At 37.5% G+C, this 18,770-nt stretch overlaps 1 protein-coding gene and 1 long non-coding RNA gene across 7 annotated transcripts in view; one reads left to right on the top strand and one right to left on the bottom strand.

Annotated features, from left to right (window-relative positions):
- Positions 1-18,770, top strand: part of COL25A1 (collagen type XXV alpha 1 chain) — a gene marked incomplete at its 5' end in the record, with an annotated part of 478,255 nt that overhangs the window by 324,362 nt on the left and 135,123 nt on the right. For all 6 annotated transcript variants that reach the window (XM_082389178.1, XM_082389177.1, XM_082389176.1 and 3 more), the window contains 2 exons: positions 17,016-17,087; positions 17,831-17,938. In XM_082389178.1, the coding sequence (XP_082245304.1) occupies positions 17,016-17,087; positions 17,831-17,938 (180 nt within the window). The remainder of the gene's footprint in view (positions 1-17,015; positions 17,088-17,830; positions 17,939-18,770) is intronic.
- LOC309627326 overlaps positions 1-18,770 on the bottom strand; it is a 195,468-nt gene that overhangs the window by 124,589 nt on the left and 52,109 nt on the right. The gene's annotated exons all lie outside the window — the stretch shown is intronic.

Here is an 18,770-nt window from a genome sequence, read left to right as displayed (position 1 = left end):
ACATTATAAAGCCATTCTTTATAAAGCCTTTTTTGTTGCCTTTTTTGCTCAGTACAAAATTACGTTTGAGCCTTACAACCTTTTGTTTAGTAGTCATTCACAATTATTCAATAATATTGTAAAAGGAAATGAATTTTGAGGAGTAACAGGAAGAAGGGAATATTTGGAGATCTATTAGACATTTTGGATTTGTTCAGAAAATTAATGTAGAGATTTACAACTTCATCTTTCATTTTACACTTTTAGGCAGAAAAGTCAAACAAAATAGAAATAGAAAAAGCTTGCTGTGTCACCAGTACGACGGTGAATGTTAATGCTGTAACTCTATACCGGTCTTTGGTATTACTTCCACTTTGGAGCCCTGTAGTTCTAATAAAATGTGTCAGAGAAGAATGCAAGGTTTGAGTCACAGTATCTACCCGGAATTTTATATAGTAACTGTTCTAATCATTCAAGATTTTCAGAATGTGTCAAATGAAATGGCATGTGCCGATTGAGAAACTGTCACAATTTATATGGGATTTCCTTTTAGGGTGGAGAGTAACATCCTTGGTTGCAGTGGGGGAAAGGAATGCAATGTCTTTATTTTTCCTTACTTTTGAAACGTGATATACTATTTTGTACAATCTTCCCTCTATGTTTTATTTTGAATCAGTAATTCTCATGAGGCAGATTAGAGGCTACAAGCTGGTGGCCTGTGGACAGACTCCAATAGTAGATGCATTTTATTTGGCTTACCCAAATTACTTGCTAGTATTTTAATATTGGGCAATTTCATACAAAATCTTGTTTTAAACTTCCTCTTGGAAAATTAGAAGATCTGACACCATTGGGTACATATTCTTTTATAATTTCAATTGGCTGAAGCTGGATGGAATCTCTCTGCTTTAGAGGCATTCTGTATTACACTCAGCCCACTTCAGTAATTTACATATGTGCACAGTCCCTGTTGGCACTGGAGTTTGTAACACCTGAATTAGAGATTAAGATAATTTTGCGTTTGATATTATGATGACAAAGTCCATCAAAATATACAGACACAGGTAACAAAACAACGAATGACAAATCGTTTATCTTCTAGGAAGAAGGCTACATTATTGCCTTTAATTTAATTTACATATAATTTGTTTTTAAATTACATAGAATTCTTCTTACCTTGGTGGTTGTCCATCTATGGTAGTGTAGAATTTTTTTATTAGTATACCAAGTCTGTTCAAAGGTCAAAATTAGGACTAGTTCAAACTTGGTAGTTTTATACCAAGATGTCAATATAATTTATGCCATCTTTCAAAATTTTGTTGAAATATGAATTGTAAATAACAGAATTTTTATTAAGTTACCCTTGTTGTATATAGAATAGTAATTAAATAACATGCAAATAACATGCAAATAAAAAACATGCAAATATTTAAAAGATATATTTTAGTCCTTTAATTATATACTTTTAAAATTAGAAACTATAGATGTTGAAGGCTTGCTCTTCTGAGTCACTCCTTTGAGGGAAAGTGTAGCCCCTAATTACAGAATTTCCTGTAGGTTTTTCTTAGCAGTATATAGGATGTTTGTTTATTACTTAAAATGATCTAGCTTAGACATCTATGTAGGTTGTAGCCAAAGTTCATAGATATTTAAAATCATAATATAAATTTAGTTCCGTATGATTTTTACTGGACCCAAATAATTTCCTTTATAATACTAATCAGTGTACTTCTAGAAGCATTCATACTTTAAGGCACTATATATTTCTTTTGGGTTTTTGTTGTTCTGGCTGTATAGTTAGATTAATGGAAACATTCCCCCTTGTAAACATTTCTAATGAAATTGCCCTTACAGGGCACCAATAAAAATTAAGTTAATAAATTGTTTAGAATTGCCCTTTATAGCTATGCTGACAAACCTTAAGAAAAAGAACTAATTTGAGTCAGTATTATTTGATCCTTTTTTCTCTGTATTCTCCTTGATGTAAAAATATATTGAAACCTGATTTCTCTGAGTACAACAAATACAGAATTTGAGGGTGTGGTTCAAATGATATAAAAAAGATAGCATAAAAAGGATCCTATAAAGTAGATCATATTTCCCTTTATGGGGACAGGGAAAAGAGTTGTATGCATTTGAAACATTTTTTTCTTATAGTGTTTTTAACTGTAGGATAATATAGGAACTAAAAATTTACTTTTTATTAGGATTATAAAATCTTTTGGCAATGTCAGAAAGCGTTTCTAGATAAATCTTGATTGTCTTATTCTAAAAGGGTGCTGAGGGTAGGAGATAATGTGGGTAAGAGAAATTCACTTTCTGCTATGTCAGAGTTTCTCTTATAACTGCAAAATAAACCCATTTCTCAGCCAGCCAATTGACTAAAAATTCATATAGGGTATCCTAACCTTATGGTTCCTGAGTTTTATTCAAACAGCTTTGGTGGCAAGGAGCTCACTCTGTTGAAAAGCAAACTGTTCTAATTATAGACAGTTCTAAATATTACAGAGTAATTTAATCATTCATTCATTCGACAGATATTTATGGTTCCTTCTTTTGAATTAACATCTGTTGTTCTCTACTTCCTATCATTTAGTTTTAGTCCTGCCTTCTGAACTAATTCCTCTTCCACATGACAACCCTTCAGGGATTTTATAGAAACACTGAATGAAGTTCAGGGTTGCAATGAACCCTAAAGCCCTGCTTGTCCAAACCCAACTTTCCTCAACAAGCAATGGCATAGCATAAAACTGACTACTCCCTGTGATGGTGATGGTGATTCTCCCAAGGCAGTTCTAAGCTTATTCAAAATAGCTCTCATATCCCAGCTCACTTTCTTCTGCTCCAAGCCCAGCTCCTTCATCCATTCCTCGTGTGACACCTCTGTATCTTCTTTCTCTCCTGGTTGTTCTCTATATGTGTTTCTGTCTACCCTTAAAGGGTAACACCCAAAAATTAAACACATTAATTCAGGTGGAGTCTGGCCTAAGTGGGATAGAACCTACCTGCTTAATATTGCAGGGAATTAGATTAGCTTTAAGCCACATTGACAATCATATCATATATTGATGTATACATTTATTATCAATGTAAATTCTAAAGTCTTTTTTTCACTGCTACTAGCCCTTAGCTCCTCAACTGTGTATCATTATGGCTTGTTTATTGGATCCAAACACTGTCTTTACTTTTATTCCCACACTATTAGTATACTCTGTCCTGTTGAGATCCTCTCTTGGAGTCTGATTCTGCCATCCAGCAAATATTACATCTCTCTTCTGCCCCATTTTCTGGAGGTCTGAGATATAGATACAGAAACAGATATACAAACTGAGAGAGAAACCATCCCCAGACCCAAATTTTAAGAAGACTAATCTAATCCATGACACAAATGTTGAATGGAGTTAAGACTGAGAACAGCAAGTGTGGGACAATTTAAGCAGTATTACCAAGGTAAATTGTTCAACCAGTTATAAATCCACTTTTTTATTTGCTTTCAGTTCATATTTCTCAATGTAGTATATAAGGATAATATGACATACCTCTTGCTGTAATCCAGTTATATATACACATCCATCTACTAATAACCTTTTTTAAAAAGACAAAAAAGATCATATTTTTAAACTGCACTTCTTTTTCAGATTTTCACTAACAATGCTTTTAATAATCTATTCTAATCTTAAGTCAATAAATGTCTACCAATCTGTCTATATTTTGCAGGATTTACCGTCTTCCTTGTTTTTTCTTCTATTACTTCTCTTACTTTCTACAGTTCCTGAAAAATAATTTGAATGGTTTGGTAATTTTTTTGGCAAATGCTTTGTATTTTAAAAGTCATTTCTTCAGACTCCCAAGGTTTTCCTTTATAGTCTCTTTACTTTTCTTGGCATTTTATACTACCAATATTTGTGCCATTTTTTAATCCGAATATCTTTATTTGTCTTGTTTAGCAGAGAATTAGAAACTAAATAGGAACTGGATGCTCTTGATTTCTTCTGTCAGTTATTAACAGTTTACTCCCAGTTGGCCAAAGGGGGAAAAAAAGGCCTATTCTTTGATTCTCCTTCTCTTTCCAATTCTAACCGCAAATGCTCGTCTCGCTCTCAGTATTTTCCCCCAGATCCAGTGGGCCTTAGTGCTCCTGACCCAGACTTTACTGTTCCATGCCACTCTTCTATATTAATCCTTAGTTTGACTTTCACTTGCTTTTTCCTTTCCTTCCTTACATCTAATTATGATAGTCATAACAAAGGAAATCCAACAAAGAATAAGAGAGTGGAAGGGAAATTAAAGGCCTAATAATTCACAAATTGGTTAATGATTCCTTGTACAAAAGTTGACTCTAGCAATTCCTTTGAAAATAATTTTTTTCTCAATCATATTTGTTTCACGCCATTTTCCCAACATTTAATAATTTTCCCGAACATTTCACAAGTCGAGAAACATGGAGAATTGTACAAATGGACAAATGTTTATGAAGCTTCATCTCAACTGTAGACAATGTAATGAGCTGGAAAATGGTAAATTATTCTTCCTTACTTTGTGTTCCATAATTGCTAATATTCCACATCACCCAAGAAGATTAGTTGACAGTGCTTTATGTGTAAATAAGTAATTCAATTTCAATAATGATATGATAGGCATACATCTTGTAATTCTTTAGCCACATATGGGAATCATAAAAGTTGTAGCTGATGAGGTGGCAGAACTGTTAACTTATCTGAGTATACCAGATGCCACCTGGTTTTTAAAATGTAAGCTCTGTTCCTTATGGGTACTGAAACTGTAGACTCATTGAATTAAAATAAGACCTATGAAATATGTTTTTATTTTGGAAACTGGGCTATTACTTTTATCTTTTAAGACACCAGAGAAATATTTTCCTTGGTTTTACTTATGTTTAATACCATCATTTCACGTGTTCAAACACAGAATACAGTTATTCACTGTTCATTCTTTTTTTATTTTTATTTACTGGTAAATAAGGCAAACATTTCATTTAATGTTTACTAAGTTAAAAGGTGATGTTACACTTTGAAATAATTCTTGTAATCATAGGGAAAAAGATCTTGCTTCCGCTATATGTGGCAAATTCCTTTGATACATGACATATTAAGTACTTTTAAATAAAGAGACAATTGACTCCATCAGAAATTGCAGCTACAGCTTATTTTGAGCACGCATTTTCAGTAACTTTCCAAGACAAGTTAATCTTTACTCTTAACATTTTTGGCTGGCTTATTATCATCTAAATATTTGAAATTGGGAGGTATAAAAGGAAATTTGGTAAAGAGTAGATATGATAAACATCATAGTATATTACAACTTAATGTTAAAAATATGTAACATTTCATTAAATAACATCATCACCAACCACAGCTAGGAAATGAAAACTAAAAAGGAGAAAGTTCGTATTATGATTTCTAATATCCATATCATTAGAAAGTTTAGACTTAATTTCACAGAAGTCGGGAAATTCTGAGATTCCCAGAGAAACCATAACTCTCGCATAGATTACAACAGCCTCTTTCATGAGGAGCTCAAATCCTGGGACTCCTCCCAAACGGATCCATCACTGTGGGGTGTTATATCACTATAACAGTGTATCCATCGCTTCCTTTTCAAAAAGGAATTACACCTTGTTCTCTTCTTCCTCCTAGAGGTCCTGTATATTTTGAAAGTTTTTTGATTTAAGAACCAGTGGTCTGAATTACAACATGTGATTGACACAATGAGAACCTATAGCCCTTTCTTCAAATGTTAATACAACAAAATAAAGTTCCTGCAAGGGACTAACTGAATTACTTCCTTTCTGAAGCAAAGCCCTTCCACACTTGTCTCGTTTCTAATTCAACATTCAGAAACACTAGATCAGAGATCTTTAACTAGTACTCTGTGGCCCAGATCATCCCCCCAAATGTATTTTTGTTTGGACTATAAAATGTTTTAAAGTAAATTTGAATTGGTAGCAAATGTTTAAAATCTGAAGCGTTCGTTAAAAAAAAAAACAAAAAACACCTCAGATTTCTGGCTTCTCTTGAAGCATGTGAAGATGTAGCAGTACTAGGTAGGCCTTCCCCTGTGATAAAATCAATTAAGTCCTCCTTATTTCCTTTTAGCCCCAGCTTGACTCCTATTCAGCCAAGCATCCCCACTTCCTTTTGTCTTAAACCTGCTCCCTTATTTATGGTATCTGCCTGGTGGTTAGAGCCATTTGCATTTACTCCGTGTTCAACAAGTAACATTAAATATAAATATAATTATAGGGCATTCAAATGTCCTAAATCACATTCAGTATTTTAGGTCCATATAGAAACATGCAAATTTCAGGGATGCTTTCAAGACACAGACTATTTTAGTTTTGAGTAGTTGAACAGACCCTGGGAAAACACTAAAATTTAGGATGTGGACTAAAGGGGGATATTAGAGAATAGGACTAGTTAACTAGTAGAGGAACGTACCTAGAGTGATTCTACTCCAAGTAACAATACTCTCTGGTGAACTCTTCCAACCACTCCATTATCCTTTTGTTGCTAAGGTCATTTTTGAATAGTTCCATTATCCCAGAGGGTTATCAAGTGTTTGCTGTGGGCTCAAATTTATTTGTGGGGGAGGGTGAACTTCAGAGGTGGATTAGGAAATACAAGGATAGCTGTCCACTTGTTATAGCTGAGCCCCATGGGACTCTCACCAGCTCTTTTATACGCTGGTTTCTAGCCATCTACCTCTTCTGAGGGAAGAAGAAAAGAGGCTGCCATCCAGGAAGCATGCCCAAGGAATTTTAGAGTCAACTCAATTTAATATCATGCAAAGGAAGTTTAGCAAATACCCATTAAGCCAGACACTAAATAGAGTCTCTAGGGAATAACAGGACACTTTTCCTTTTCTCCCAGAATGAAGAATGCAAAAAAAGTTGAGTTTTTCTCACAGGACAAATGCCGATTTTCCCTTCAGTGTAAGGTGCCCTGTCAGCAAATGAACCTTCTATTTGCTTGGCACTGTTCTTTCCTGATCCTACTGTGCCTCCTCTCTCAAATGTAGACTGTTTTGTTCCAGAAAGTGGATAGGGTATATGCAAGTTGAGGTGAGCCCTTGACCTGGCAACCTCAGCTAGAAAGCACCCTTTGGTTTCAACAGAAGTATATGTGCAGAATATTATTGTTTTGTACGTTATCATGATACTGTACTATCTTTGAGGGAAAATTCCTGGAGAATTAAAAGATTATTAATTTTTTTAAAATGATACAAATAAGCTTATTTATTTATTTATTTATTTATTTATTTATTTATTTATTTATTTATGGCTGTGTTGGGTCTTCGTTTCTGTGCGAGGGCTTTCTCTACTTGCGTCAAGCGGGGGCCACTCTTCATCGCGGTACGCGGGCCTCTCACTATCGCGGCCTCTCTTGTTGCGGAGCACAGGCTCCAGACGTGCAGGCTCAGTAGTTGTGGCTCACGGGCTTAGTTGCTCCGCGGCATGTGGGATCTTCCCAGACCAGGGCTCGAACCCGTGTGCCCTGCATTGGCAGGCAGATTCTCAACTGCTGTGCCACCAGGGAAGCCCAAAGATTATTAATCTTTTATTAAATAATTAAGAATTTTCATGCAAATTGCATGAAAATCAGATGGGTGGAATTAAAGCTTTTGCATGATTTATTTTTTAAAGGGGTGGGGTTGTTAAATAAATTATTATGCAGTGTTTGGTAGTCAAATTGATGTTCTAAACAAGATCTCTGGATTTTTTTTTTATTTCCTAAAAGATCAAAATTTTTCACGGGTCTGTTTTTGCATTTACTTGCAAAACATATATGCTAACTATAATGTGCTTATTTATTCATTAAAGCAATTAATTAAAGATACTAGATAACAATTGATCAGGCTAGTTCTGATTAATATATAAAATTGAAATCATAGATGGAAATTTATTTTTAATTACTGTAAACTGGTATAAATTATAATATATAATTCAGATTACCATATATTTAGACAGGCTATTTGCCAGTCTAGCCTATATTAACAAGTTGTATTTTTCAAAACTAAATTCATTGCCTTAACTTCAACACTTACTACTCTTCTTACAATCTTTAATTCTGTTAAATGGATCTTTGTCATCAATTTTGGAACAAGCTTACAATCCTTCCTTGAAACCCTCAGAGTCAAATGTGTTTCAGAATTTAGAGTTTTTAGGTATTAGAAAGTTAATATTGTTGATACACCAGGCATTGTCTGACACCCTTAAAGATGCCTGAGGCACTCTGTAATTAAACCATTAATTTCTGCTGTCAAATACATGCATGTTCACACTAAGCAGGATTATTAGTGAGCAGAAATAGCCTCACATCTGTTCAAATAAGTTTTTGCCACCAAATGGGTTTGCTGCAAAGTTAGAAAAATCTTTAGTTAAACTTATGAAGAATTGTTTTGTTTTCAGCGACTTTGGATTTTGGAATTGCAGATGAAGGATCATGGACTACATCTTGATTTTTAATCTGTTCATCATAATTTGGCCAGGGTTGTCTTCCTCAAATGCACGTATGGCATGGCACGTTCATTTTATAAACACCTTCATGGTTTCCCACAACTTCCCCCTTTAAAGCTTCTTTGAAGACCTCCCATATGTATACCCTGTCAACTTTTCTAGGCTCTTACCTAAAAACTGCTTCACCCCAACTAAACTCAACTTACCAGCAATTTCCAAGTATACCTTCCTCCTTTTTGCTCACTCTACTTCAGACTGGAATACCTTCTTCCAGAGGCCCCAAGTCCACACCGCCCCTCAAATAGCATCGTCCTTTTCATCCTTCTTCACCCATCTCAAATCCCACCTCTACAGAGGCACGACTCCATTCCCCAGTCAGAATGTGCTTAAAAAGCATACTGCCTGCTCCTCTAACTAGCACTAATTTAGTATATTTTCCATTTGAATCGAAAATCATGTGATAACCTCCCTTCCCTACTAGATTTAAACACTTACAGCTTCTTTCACTATATTTGGCATATTTAAGAGTCACTTGTTAGATGAAGGAATGGATGTTTTAGTATAATCTCTCTTGATCTCATCAATCTAACCTCCTACAGGAATCCCACACCCATAGTCCTTGCCATTGCCCTTATCCTAACCTTCTCAAGTGGAGAACAGGGTCTAGGTCTCAAGGGAATACCTAGAACACGACCTAATCTTTGTATTCTAAGTGTAGACTCAGCATTTCTTTGGAAAAGAAAAATATACTTTCTCTTTGGTTCCAATATTCATCTTGCTGATACTGTCAGGAAGGAAGGCAGCAGAGCCCTTGGAGAGTGGCCAGGCACTACAGGGTACTTCATTCTGCAGGTCTCAGCTTAAACATCACTTCCCTGGGAAGTCCTCCCTGACCAGCTGACCTCAGTTAGGTCCCCTTTCTTTGCATTCTCATAGCTTTTGTTTTGCTAACAGTCATCATATTCACTTCGAGGGTATGATTCTTATCCCAAAACTCAGATGATTAAGAAATATTAATTTCTTAGTCATCTGAATGACTTAACTTTCTATAACAATTTGATTTCTGAATCTACATCTCCTCCATTTGTTGACTAAACAACAAACATCAGTCTTCTTGGGATTTCCACACTTTCTTCCTCCTTTTGGACTGACTCACTTTTCTGCGGTCTTATAGCATCAGAAGGTCTGGGGGTGAGAACTGAGAGGCACCTTGTCTTCTACTGTCAGTCTACACAGTTTGCTGCTGAGAAGGCAGCGTGGCCCAGCTAACCTGCAAGGCCCTTCAGAAACAGTGTGTCAATGCTGCGTCACTGGGGCATGGGGGACTCTCTGCTGGTTCTGTGCCATGCTTCAGACAGGGAAATCTTTTGCAAGGCTGCCCCTGGTCCTGTGCATCTAGATAAGTCATGTAGCCATTTCTTCTTTGAGGTATTGTTGCCTTCCTGGAAGTGCTGCGGGGAAGCAGGGCTTAGGCCCCCTCTGCTCTTGAGGACTACAGTTCTCCTTCCTCTGTTCCAGTTTGGGGGAATATCTTCCTAGATATTTTTGGTTTCTAGCAATGTTGGCAAACAAGTTTTCTTTTCCACCCTGCCTCCTCGTACCTCTCCTGACGCAATAGCAGATGGCCAACCAAGAGCTTGATTGAGGGACAAAGGAAATAGAGGACTATAAGGGAAAAAGAGCATAGACACTTATATGAAAAGAGATCCCAGCCACATTCATAATTGCCCGTTTAATGTCTGCATTACTTCATTGTACTCTAAGCTCCATGGAGCCTGGGGTAAGGCTTTCTAATCTCAGTGTCCAAATATTGCCTTTTTTATAGTAAGCATAAATTCTTATAGTAGTATAAATTCTTCTTGAATAAATGAATGAATAAATGGGAATGAAATTCAGAGACTGTGAAGGATTTATGGGATGTATAGTGGCTAAGAGGGTAGACTCTGCAGCAGATGGCTGGGGTGTGAACCTTGGCTCTGCTTCTTATAGTTAGGCGGGCAAAACCCATAACCTCTTTGTGCCTCCAATTCCTCATCTGTCAAATGGTTGTTGTGAGGACTAAAAGGGCTAAAGCTCTTAGAACTAATACCTGGCACATAGTAAGTATCATATGAGTATCCACTACTATCATTACCATCATCATCATTATTTATTATCTCATTATTATTAAGAAACCCTAACACAGGACTGATTCAATGATAGCAAAGTTTATATAAATAAAATTGACATAATTTTAATTTTGCACTATTTCCCAGACTGTGAGGCTATTTTGTTTTCTTCCCTGTTTCCCACATCTACACTTCATTCTCTGGTTCCCTTGGGCTGGGGCAGTCCTTCTTTGGGAATCCTACCTCTTTTCATGAAGTCTTGTCTTTTGTTGGTGTTTCTTAGCTGTATGCCCTTGGGAAACACAACACCCCCTGGAATCCCTTCTTAGATCATAGCAAGGAGATCCTGTCTCAGTATGTGTACTTCAGGTAGTTTTTCTTATTCTTTACCTCTGCCAGTGTTGAAGTTTTTCTGCCATCTTTCTGCTTGTTTATAGATCCTTTGCAGTTTGTCTTTGCTTACTTAGCATTTCAGTGGCTATAGTATTTAATGACATGACTTTGTCAATGTAGAGATTGCATTGTTCTCTTTCTCTTCTAAATAATTTGTAAATTCACATTTATCATATACATATAAAAGATAATTCCTGGAGTGACTAGGGTTAACATTTATGATAGAACACAATAGCATGGAACTTGGAGTATCTATAAAAAGGAAAAATTAACTTTTTGAGCCAAATATTTAATTTAACTACAGAAAGCTAGTTCTTTCCATAATTATCATAAGACAGTCTTTTTCAGTCAGCTATAAATACTGACTTTCACAGGCTCCAGTGCTCATATTATTTGGTTGTTCAAAGGATTCTTTTAGCTGTTTAGCTTCATATGGTTGATTTTTCTATTCAGACAGATTATGCCATCTACTGCAATATGGAATGATTTAGCAGCAAATTTCTTTCTTTTAATTTTTTTCCTTAGTTAGCCTTCTAAGAGTTCCTGCTGTTAAACTAAAGTTATTCTTTTACCTAAATATTTTTGCAATCTATTATAATATTTCCCCATCTGGTCTCTCTTAGCTAGAAATCATTTTATCAACTTCTAGGAATATTTGTATTTATTTCTGCTGCACACGTACCCACTGTAATGGTTGTGTCACAATGCATGATATGTTTTGGGTAAACAGAATTATAATACTGTTTACATTATGGAGAAACTCAGGGATTCTCATTTCTCAGCATAACACATATCTTTTCTTCCAATATGATTTGCTATGGGGGCCCCTTGACCACCTTTATAATTAAAATAATTGTTTATTTTTTCCTCCAGACTCTACAACCTCACGGACACTCTCTTATGCTTAGTAAGCATCCATCATCAGTGATATTGGCCATTGTTAGCCTGTTCTTACTATGGGTCATTTATGTGCATTTATTCAGCATAATTAATGATGCAGTAAACAGTGAAGTCAAGTGTGTCTACCACTTTGCCTGTACAGAATTTTTGTTAGGAGAGTTCACATTCCTCCTGTTTCTACAACCACTTTTTATTAATCCTATTTGTAGTTACCTCTTCCTCTGCTCATCCCTTAAATCAAAGTCTTTCCAAGGGTTCCTTCCTAGGTCTGTTCTCTCTACAGCCTCCCTAGGTGACCCCACATAGCCCTATGACTTGTGATTCCCACCTCTCTTCTGACTATTTTATATGCACATACAACTGCTGCCCCTTGGCTGTCCATATACACCTCAAATTCAGCAAGCTAACTGAGCTCATCATCTGAAACCACCTGCCTGCCCCAGAAAACCCTCTTCCTTCTAGTGTTCCCTCTACCATCCTTCAGTTGCTCAAGCTAGAAACCTAGGACCATTCTCTGCTCCTCTTTCTCCCTTATGTCCTCAGCCAGGCTACAAGTCCTATGGATCCTACTTCCTTAATATCACACGAAACTATCAGTTTGTCCTCCTCTAGTTCTAGGACACAGTCCCTCAACTAGACTACTGTAACATCTTCCTAAATGGTCATTCTGTCTTTGATTTTACTATTGCCTTGCCAACCCCCATCCCCTCTTTCACCTGGCTGGGGAGTCTTCCATGGCTCCCCAAACCTTGCATTAGGTGCACGTTGTATTTCTTTTGCAGCCCCTCCATTTCTCCATTGTAATGATTATCACTTCCTATCATTACTGGCTGCTTATTTTTTCCTATTTCCCCACCACACATTAAACCCAGGGAGCTTAGGGTCCTTACCATTCAATCCCAGGGCCTAGCACAGTGAAGACTGCACAGAAGGCACTCAGTAAATACTTCTTAAATATTGTTGTATATTCGCCAATTTTTAAGCTTTCTAATACTTAAACTATGAAACAAGTAGAGAGAAACTATAAACACAAAATTTCATGATGACAAAGTCTGCAATCAGAATTCCTGGATTAAGTTTCTGGCTCTATCATTGCCTTATTGAGTATTTTTGACAAAACACAAAATTTTCTCACTATAATGTAATCATGTAACACTCATCATTTCTGAGTACACAATAAAAATGACAATAGCATCTTGAATTTATGGCTTCCAAGTAGTTAGCAGCATTTCTTATGAATTATTTATTTGTTCACCATCCCTTTGGGGTAGGCCAGCGTCTCTCCTTCTAGAAAGCAACGAAGGGAGATAGAGTTCCTCCTGTAATGGTGTCAAAACACTGGTCCTGGTTGGTTACCTACTTCACAGAAGGTGGGGAAGATTCATGAAGTTATCTGAGTCTTTATACTCAGGAAAATGGGTTCTATAAAGTAGTTTTATACGCTTGTATATCCAATTTCTTAAGAACTCAAAATATTTGGGGGTGAAAATGTGTACAAATTATTTCAGTACTTCAGCTTATTCCTGGGCTCTTTCTCCATGTTTTTCTGGAGACAGTTTTTTTTTTTTCCACACCCTCTCAAACCATCTGTGTACCAGGCAAGTTTTCCAAGATGTAAAACCAAGTGAAATATGTCCATTCGAGTTATTTAGAAAGGATTGTGAGTAATGATACTGTGGAGGAATGGCGCGGGTGATGAAAAAGCGCGCCCTCTGTGTGAACAGCTCGGGCAGCCCAGCAGTTACAGGCACACAGAGCCTAGCCATGCAGACAAGCGCTCAGCACCAGCGCTTTTCAAACTTACCCTCCAAAGACCTTCTGCAGGAAGCACAATCAGCTGAGTGTCTGTGTGACTTGGAGATATCCCCTGTGAGGTGAGGTTCTCTACCACCGTCAAATGGTAACATTTTTAAAAAACGTGTGCAAGTTTTACATTCTACCCCAAATAGGTCAACGTTTGCTTTATATAAAAATGTCTCAAATTATTTACCATTGGGGATTCCCTGGCAGTCCAGTGGTAAGGACTCTACCCTTCCACTGCAGGGGACACGGGTTCGATCCCTGGTTGGGAAACTAAGATCCTGCAAGCCACATGGTGCGGCCAAATATACATATATATATATATATATATATATATACACACACACACACACACCATTCATTAAAATGGACTCTTAAGGAAGAGGTACCATATTTATTATTGCCTTTAAACTCTCCCCAGGATTCTAGCATGTGCCTTTTTTCAAACACTACCCCAGTTTGAAAAGCACAGAGTCCTAGGATATTGCAGCCCAGGCCATGGTTTTTTGTTAGAACTTAAGAGAATTCGCCCACCTGTCCCCCTTCTACTTTGCTACATGTAAACTCCTGAAGTCCTTTTGCCTAACTCACTGATGAAATCTTTTAAATGTTGCTCTAAGCACCTGATTGGTAGCATGTCCACTGTTAAGATGATGGAGGAATGTAAAATCAGCTTCCTCAAATAGAGATTTTCTGTTTGAGAAAAAGGATCTGTCTGAGATGGGAATTGCCTAACCACTTCTCTCTTTAGATCCCGTTAACACTGGAAACCAAACTAAGTTCTAAAACTTAATGCTTTTTTGTAAGCATTTAGAAAATATGATCAAACAGCAAACTGGTCATGCTCAGATATTAGTACAAGAAGTGACTTATTTATACATGCAAATTTCAAAACATTTGTAAGGTCTACCATGTGTGCTGTTAAAAGATTTTTAATTTTAAATTATTTTTGTTAGATAATCCCGTTTAAAGTAACACTATGATTTATCACCACTAATCAAGATTCTGATCCCTCATAGACTTCTTATTTGTATCTGTTTTTGTTCTTTGTTACATAAATGCGAGGTTTATATATAAAATTCTGACTGTGTAATATAGGGCTAATGAGCCACAGATGGAAAGATGCTGGCACATTACCATCTAATAACATTTTAAACTCATATTCCATAGTAAAACAAAAGCAAATTGTACACATCTGTTTTCCAACTTGTAGCATTTCTGAATTGGTGGAGAGTCTCTGCTTAAAGGACTTTTACTTGAGGAGAAGAAAAAGAGGATACAGGTCACCTCGAAACTACCCAGCCACTTAATAACCTTATCAGATAGGATTTGGCAAAAGTGATAAGATTTCCTTGGCTTTGCTTCCTGAGAAGTCCCAGCTCTAAACAAAAAGAATCAGAGGCATTAGGGCTGAAGAGATGTCTCAGACTACAAACATAATTTTATTGTCTCTCTTAAGAAAAATATATCCCAAATACGGAGGAAATAAGGGAGAAAATATACCAAAACTAATAAAATTTAAAAACTAGAAAATTTCTGGCTTTTTCTAGAAATATCCTCGAAGTAGTTTTGGGTGGGAAGAGGGGAAAGGCAGTGGGGAGGAGAAAACATAGGAAGGAATCCTGCAGACACTCGAGGCCATATGTTACCATGATTGTTGCTTAATTTTTTGTATGGTAAAAGTATTCTGCATGGGAAAAAAATTGGAATACAAGGCTCTGATATCACATGTTGTTGGAAAAAGAACACAGGCAAAATTTCTCTCTCAGACCTACCCAATTGATAACGCCTGTGAACACAAGTTAGTACAAGCTAGTAAAGTACAGGCTTTTAAAACATCCTTTCCCCATTTTCCTTGGTTAAGGAATTCAAAACCACTTTTCTGCTTCAAGGGGGTGTGTGAACTGTCAAGTTCTTTTGGAAAAGTTACGTGACAGAAGTGATTACTGCAGAGTGTGACCATAAATCCCCCTGACATGAAATACACATGTTATAAGAGACAGATTTCCATCCACCACCTCTGCAGGAATTCCTGAAACAGGAAAGACCTGAGAATCATCATATGATTGGAGACAGAAATTTTGATATGTGGGTGGTAAGACTGTATTTTGTGAAGCATACTGCATTTATTCTGAGGACTACATCTGATCTGACTGCAAAATTCTGTTCACTGTTGTCCAAAAAAGATTTGATACATGTATTGTGTGTCCTGAGTTGTAAACAGAATATCAGTAGAGGGAAATTACAGTGTTGTGTTCATAACAGAGTCTGTAGTTATCTCCATTCTGTACTAACATTTTGTACGTTAAGAGTCCAGAAATCTTAAGCGTATGTACACAGATCCCAATGTACCTGAGTTCTCAAGCTGACCATTCCCTTTAAGAAATGGTTGGCTTGGGGGCCTCACATGTCTGATTTTGTTTACTGTGTCAAACGAGGCAAGACTTAGAGCCAGGACGGGGTGGCATGAGGTACATGCTGCGGTGTTTGTCCACCAGTGGAATGTCTGTGTGACGTTTTGTGTCGTGTTGTTTTGGTGCTGTGCCCCGTCCATAGGGTCTGCCAGGCTTCTCCACAGTTGCCGCTCTGCACAGTAATCAGATCCTCACCGTCAAGGTTCGTGGTTGGCGCCCCTGCCTGCTCGGTCAGAGCCCGCAATCAGCATAAGAGTGAGCAAGAACGGCTCGACTGGCTTTCCGAGTCCAGGCACCTCCTTTCATCACGCACAGCAGGTTATCGGGCACTTGGGACCTCACCTCCGTCAGTGAGGTCAAACGTACATTAAGAAGGAGAATCTTGAGCCTATAAGAGAAGAGCATATTGAAGTCGAAGAAAGGCAGGCAAGCTCTCTAAGGCTGTGCCACGCCTCGGTGGTTGGATTGGCATGCATCGCAATGCTCTGTGATGGTTTTCGGTGGATTAAACAATCCTAAATACCCTGGACTTCGGGCATCCATAAAATGACAGTCGAGTTCGTGCCGCATTATGCCGGTTGAGGAGTCTGACAGAAATGGAACTGGCACTTCGTCTCTGGACTTTCTGGTCAGATTGCAGGATGCAGGTGGCTCCAGGTTACCTGCTTCTTTAATATACAACGTTTAAAAAGGCCCAACACCCACAGCAAAAAAAAGATTCATTTCTAACTAAAAATCTGGTTTCACCATCCCGTTTCAGGGTTCTGTTTCTTTCAAGAAGAGCCAGAGGGTCCGATGTCAGACACAAGTGCCAGTTCTGTTTTGTTTGACGGTTATTATAAGTCTAATGTGTGTATCTTTATTTCTTTCTTGGGGCCTTCTGATGCCTATTCTTCAACTCTCTCATCTCTGAACTCCAACCTTTGACCTCACCTGACTGATCAGATGGTGTTTCCTAAAATCAATCATGGGTTTCTCTCTGCTGATCAGCAGCTCATTAAACGCCGCCTGATTAAGGTAGTGCTTATTCTTGCTCAAGTCTGATTTCTCCTTTACATTCGATTTTTACTCTGTATACTGTTGCTTTACCATTTATCTCTCATAGGCAGAGTGTGGGTGGTGGGTATTTATTTTAAAATATCCTAGAGCAAAATTATGTTTGGTGAGCTGCATTTGTTTGAAATGTATATGAAAATACCAAAACCAAAAGGTATAGAAAGCCAATCTAATTTCTTCTTAAATTAAAAAAAAAAGAAAGCTTAAAAATTATATCCAATGATAGATCCAGTTTCTAAGCTCTCTAGCTTTGGTAATTTATAAATTATTACACAGCATGACAAGAGCCTTGTATGTTTAATTTTATAGGTTATGAAAAAGTAAATATTTGTCCAACTATAAATGCAGCCATTTTATTTAGCAAGGTGAATATAACTGATGCAACATTGTCATGGATAAAGTTATGCAAACATTTTCTACCAGCTCTGAGTATAATGATAACATATACACTATTTCCAAGAGCTGAGAGTGCTGGTTTCTGAGCTGCTTTGATTTCAACAGCGTCTACTCAGCTCACCCAGCATGAATATTTATTTGCTTCCTACTGGCAGGCAAATTGCCTACAGGCTTTACCATTTCTGGTTGTTCTGGGTCTTTTCACAGTATAAATGTGAATTAGATAATACAAATTTAAAGTGTTGAAAAGAAGACTTGGGTCTTTATCTTTCACGGTTACTGTTGGTCTGTCCCCTTCTCCACTGTAGGGTGACCAAGGACAGGCTGGGCCTCCAGGCCCTCCAGGACCTCCAGGCCCACGAGGGCCTCCTGGGGACACAGGGAAAGACGGCCCCCGCGGAATGCCAGGAGTGCCTGTGAGTTGCCTTTTGGATCAGTTGTTTTCACAGGTTTTGTTTCCTTTAAAGCGCTGAGAATTGGGTTGGAGTTGGGGACGGGGGTGGCAGAGGTCAAGTGAGTGGAGTGGGTTGAAGGAAGTGGGATGACAGGAAAGTCCACGAGCAGAGAGGGCACTGCCAGCCGGAATCTGCCTGACCACTCAACCCACGGGGCACCCACGCAAACCACAGGGAGATGCCTGGAGACAGCAACTGACCTGGTCTTCAGGTAAGCCTCAAGAAGTCTGCGAGTGGAGACGCCTGATCTCACTTGTATCCTGACGGCCATAGAGTACCTCAGTGCCTTTGGTTTAAACGGAAGACTAGCTTGAAAAACTAGGTGGGAGATTGATAACATTTTACAAAGGATCAAAATAGAGACAATAAAGTCCTATGCAATTTATGGAAAGTAAAAGAGGTAAATCTTCCTAATATTTATCCCTTGCAAGTAACTTGACCCCCCATATCACTAATAAAATAGTAAAATTAATGGTTAAAACATCAGTGGTTATGGTTTGAATATCATTTGTCCTTTGTATGTGAAGCTTATTAATAGAAATGACTTAACAGTGATCTCAACACTTAGATCTAAGTACTAATTTACTTAGTACTTAGCTACTAAGATTGGCCAAGTGTCAATAATAGAGAAGTAGCACAGGACACTAGATAAATGGTTTGGTTGGGTAGAGGCAACTCAGCAATTTAAAGAAATACATGGAAAAGGTCAAAAGTTTGTACACTTATGACTTTAGGACCTGAAATTCAGGTTTATTGCTGAATTAAATTATTTATTTAATGTATTGCTTTAACC

Source organism: Balaenoptera borealis (genome assembly GCF_965194805.1).
Source record: "Balaenoptera borealis genome assembly, chromosome: 4".
NCBI classification, from domain to species: domain Eukaryota; kingdom Metazoa; phylum Chordata; class Mammalia; order Artiodactyla; family Balaenopteridae; genus Balaenoptera; species Balaenoptera borealis.
This window is presented reverse-complemented; position numbering and strand designations above follow the sequence as displayed.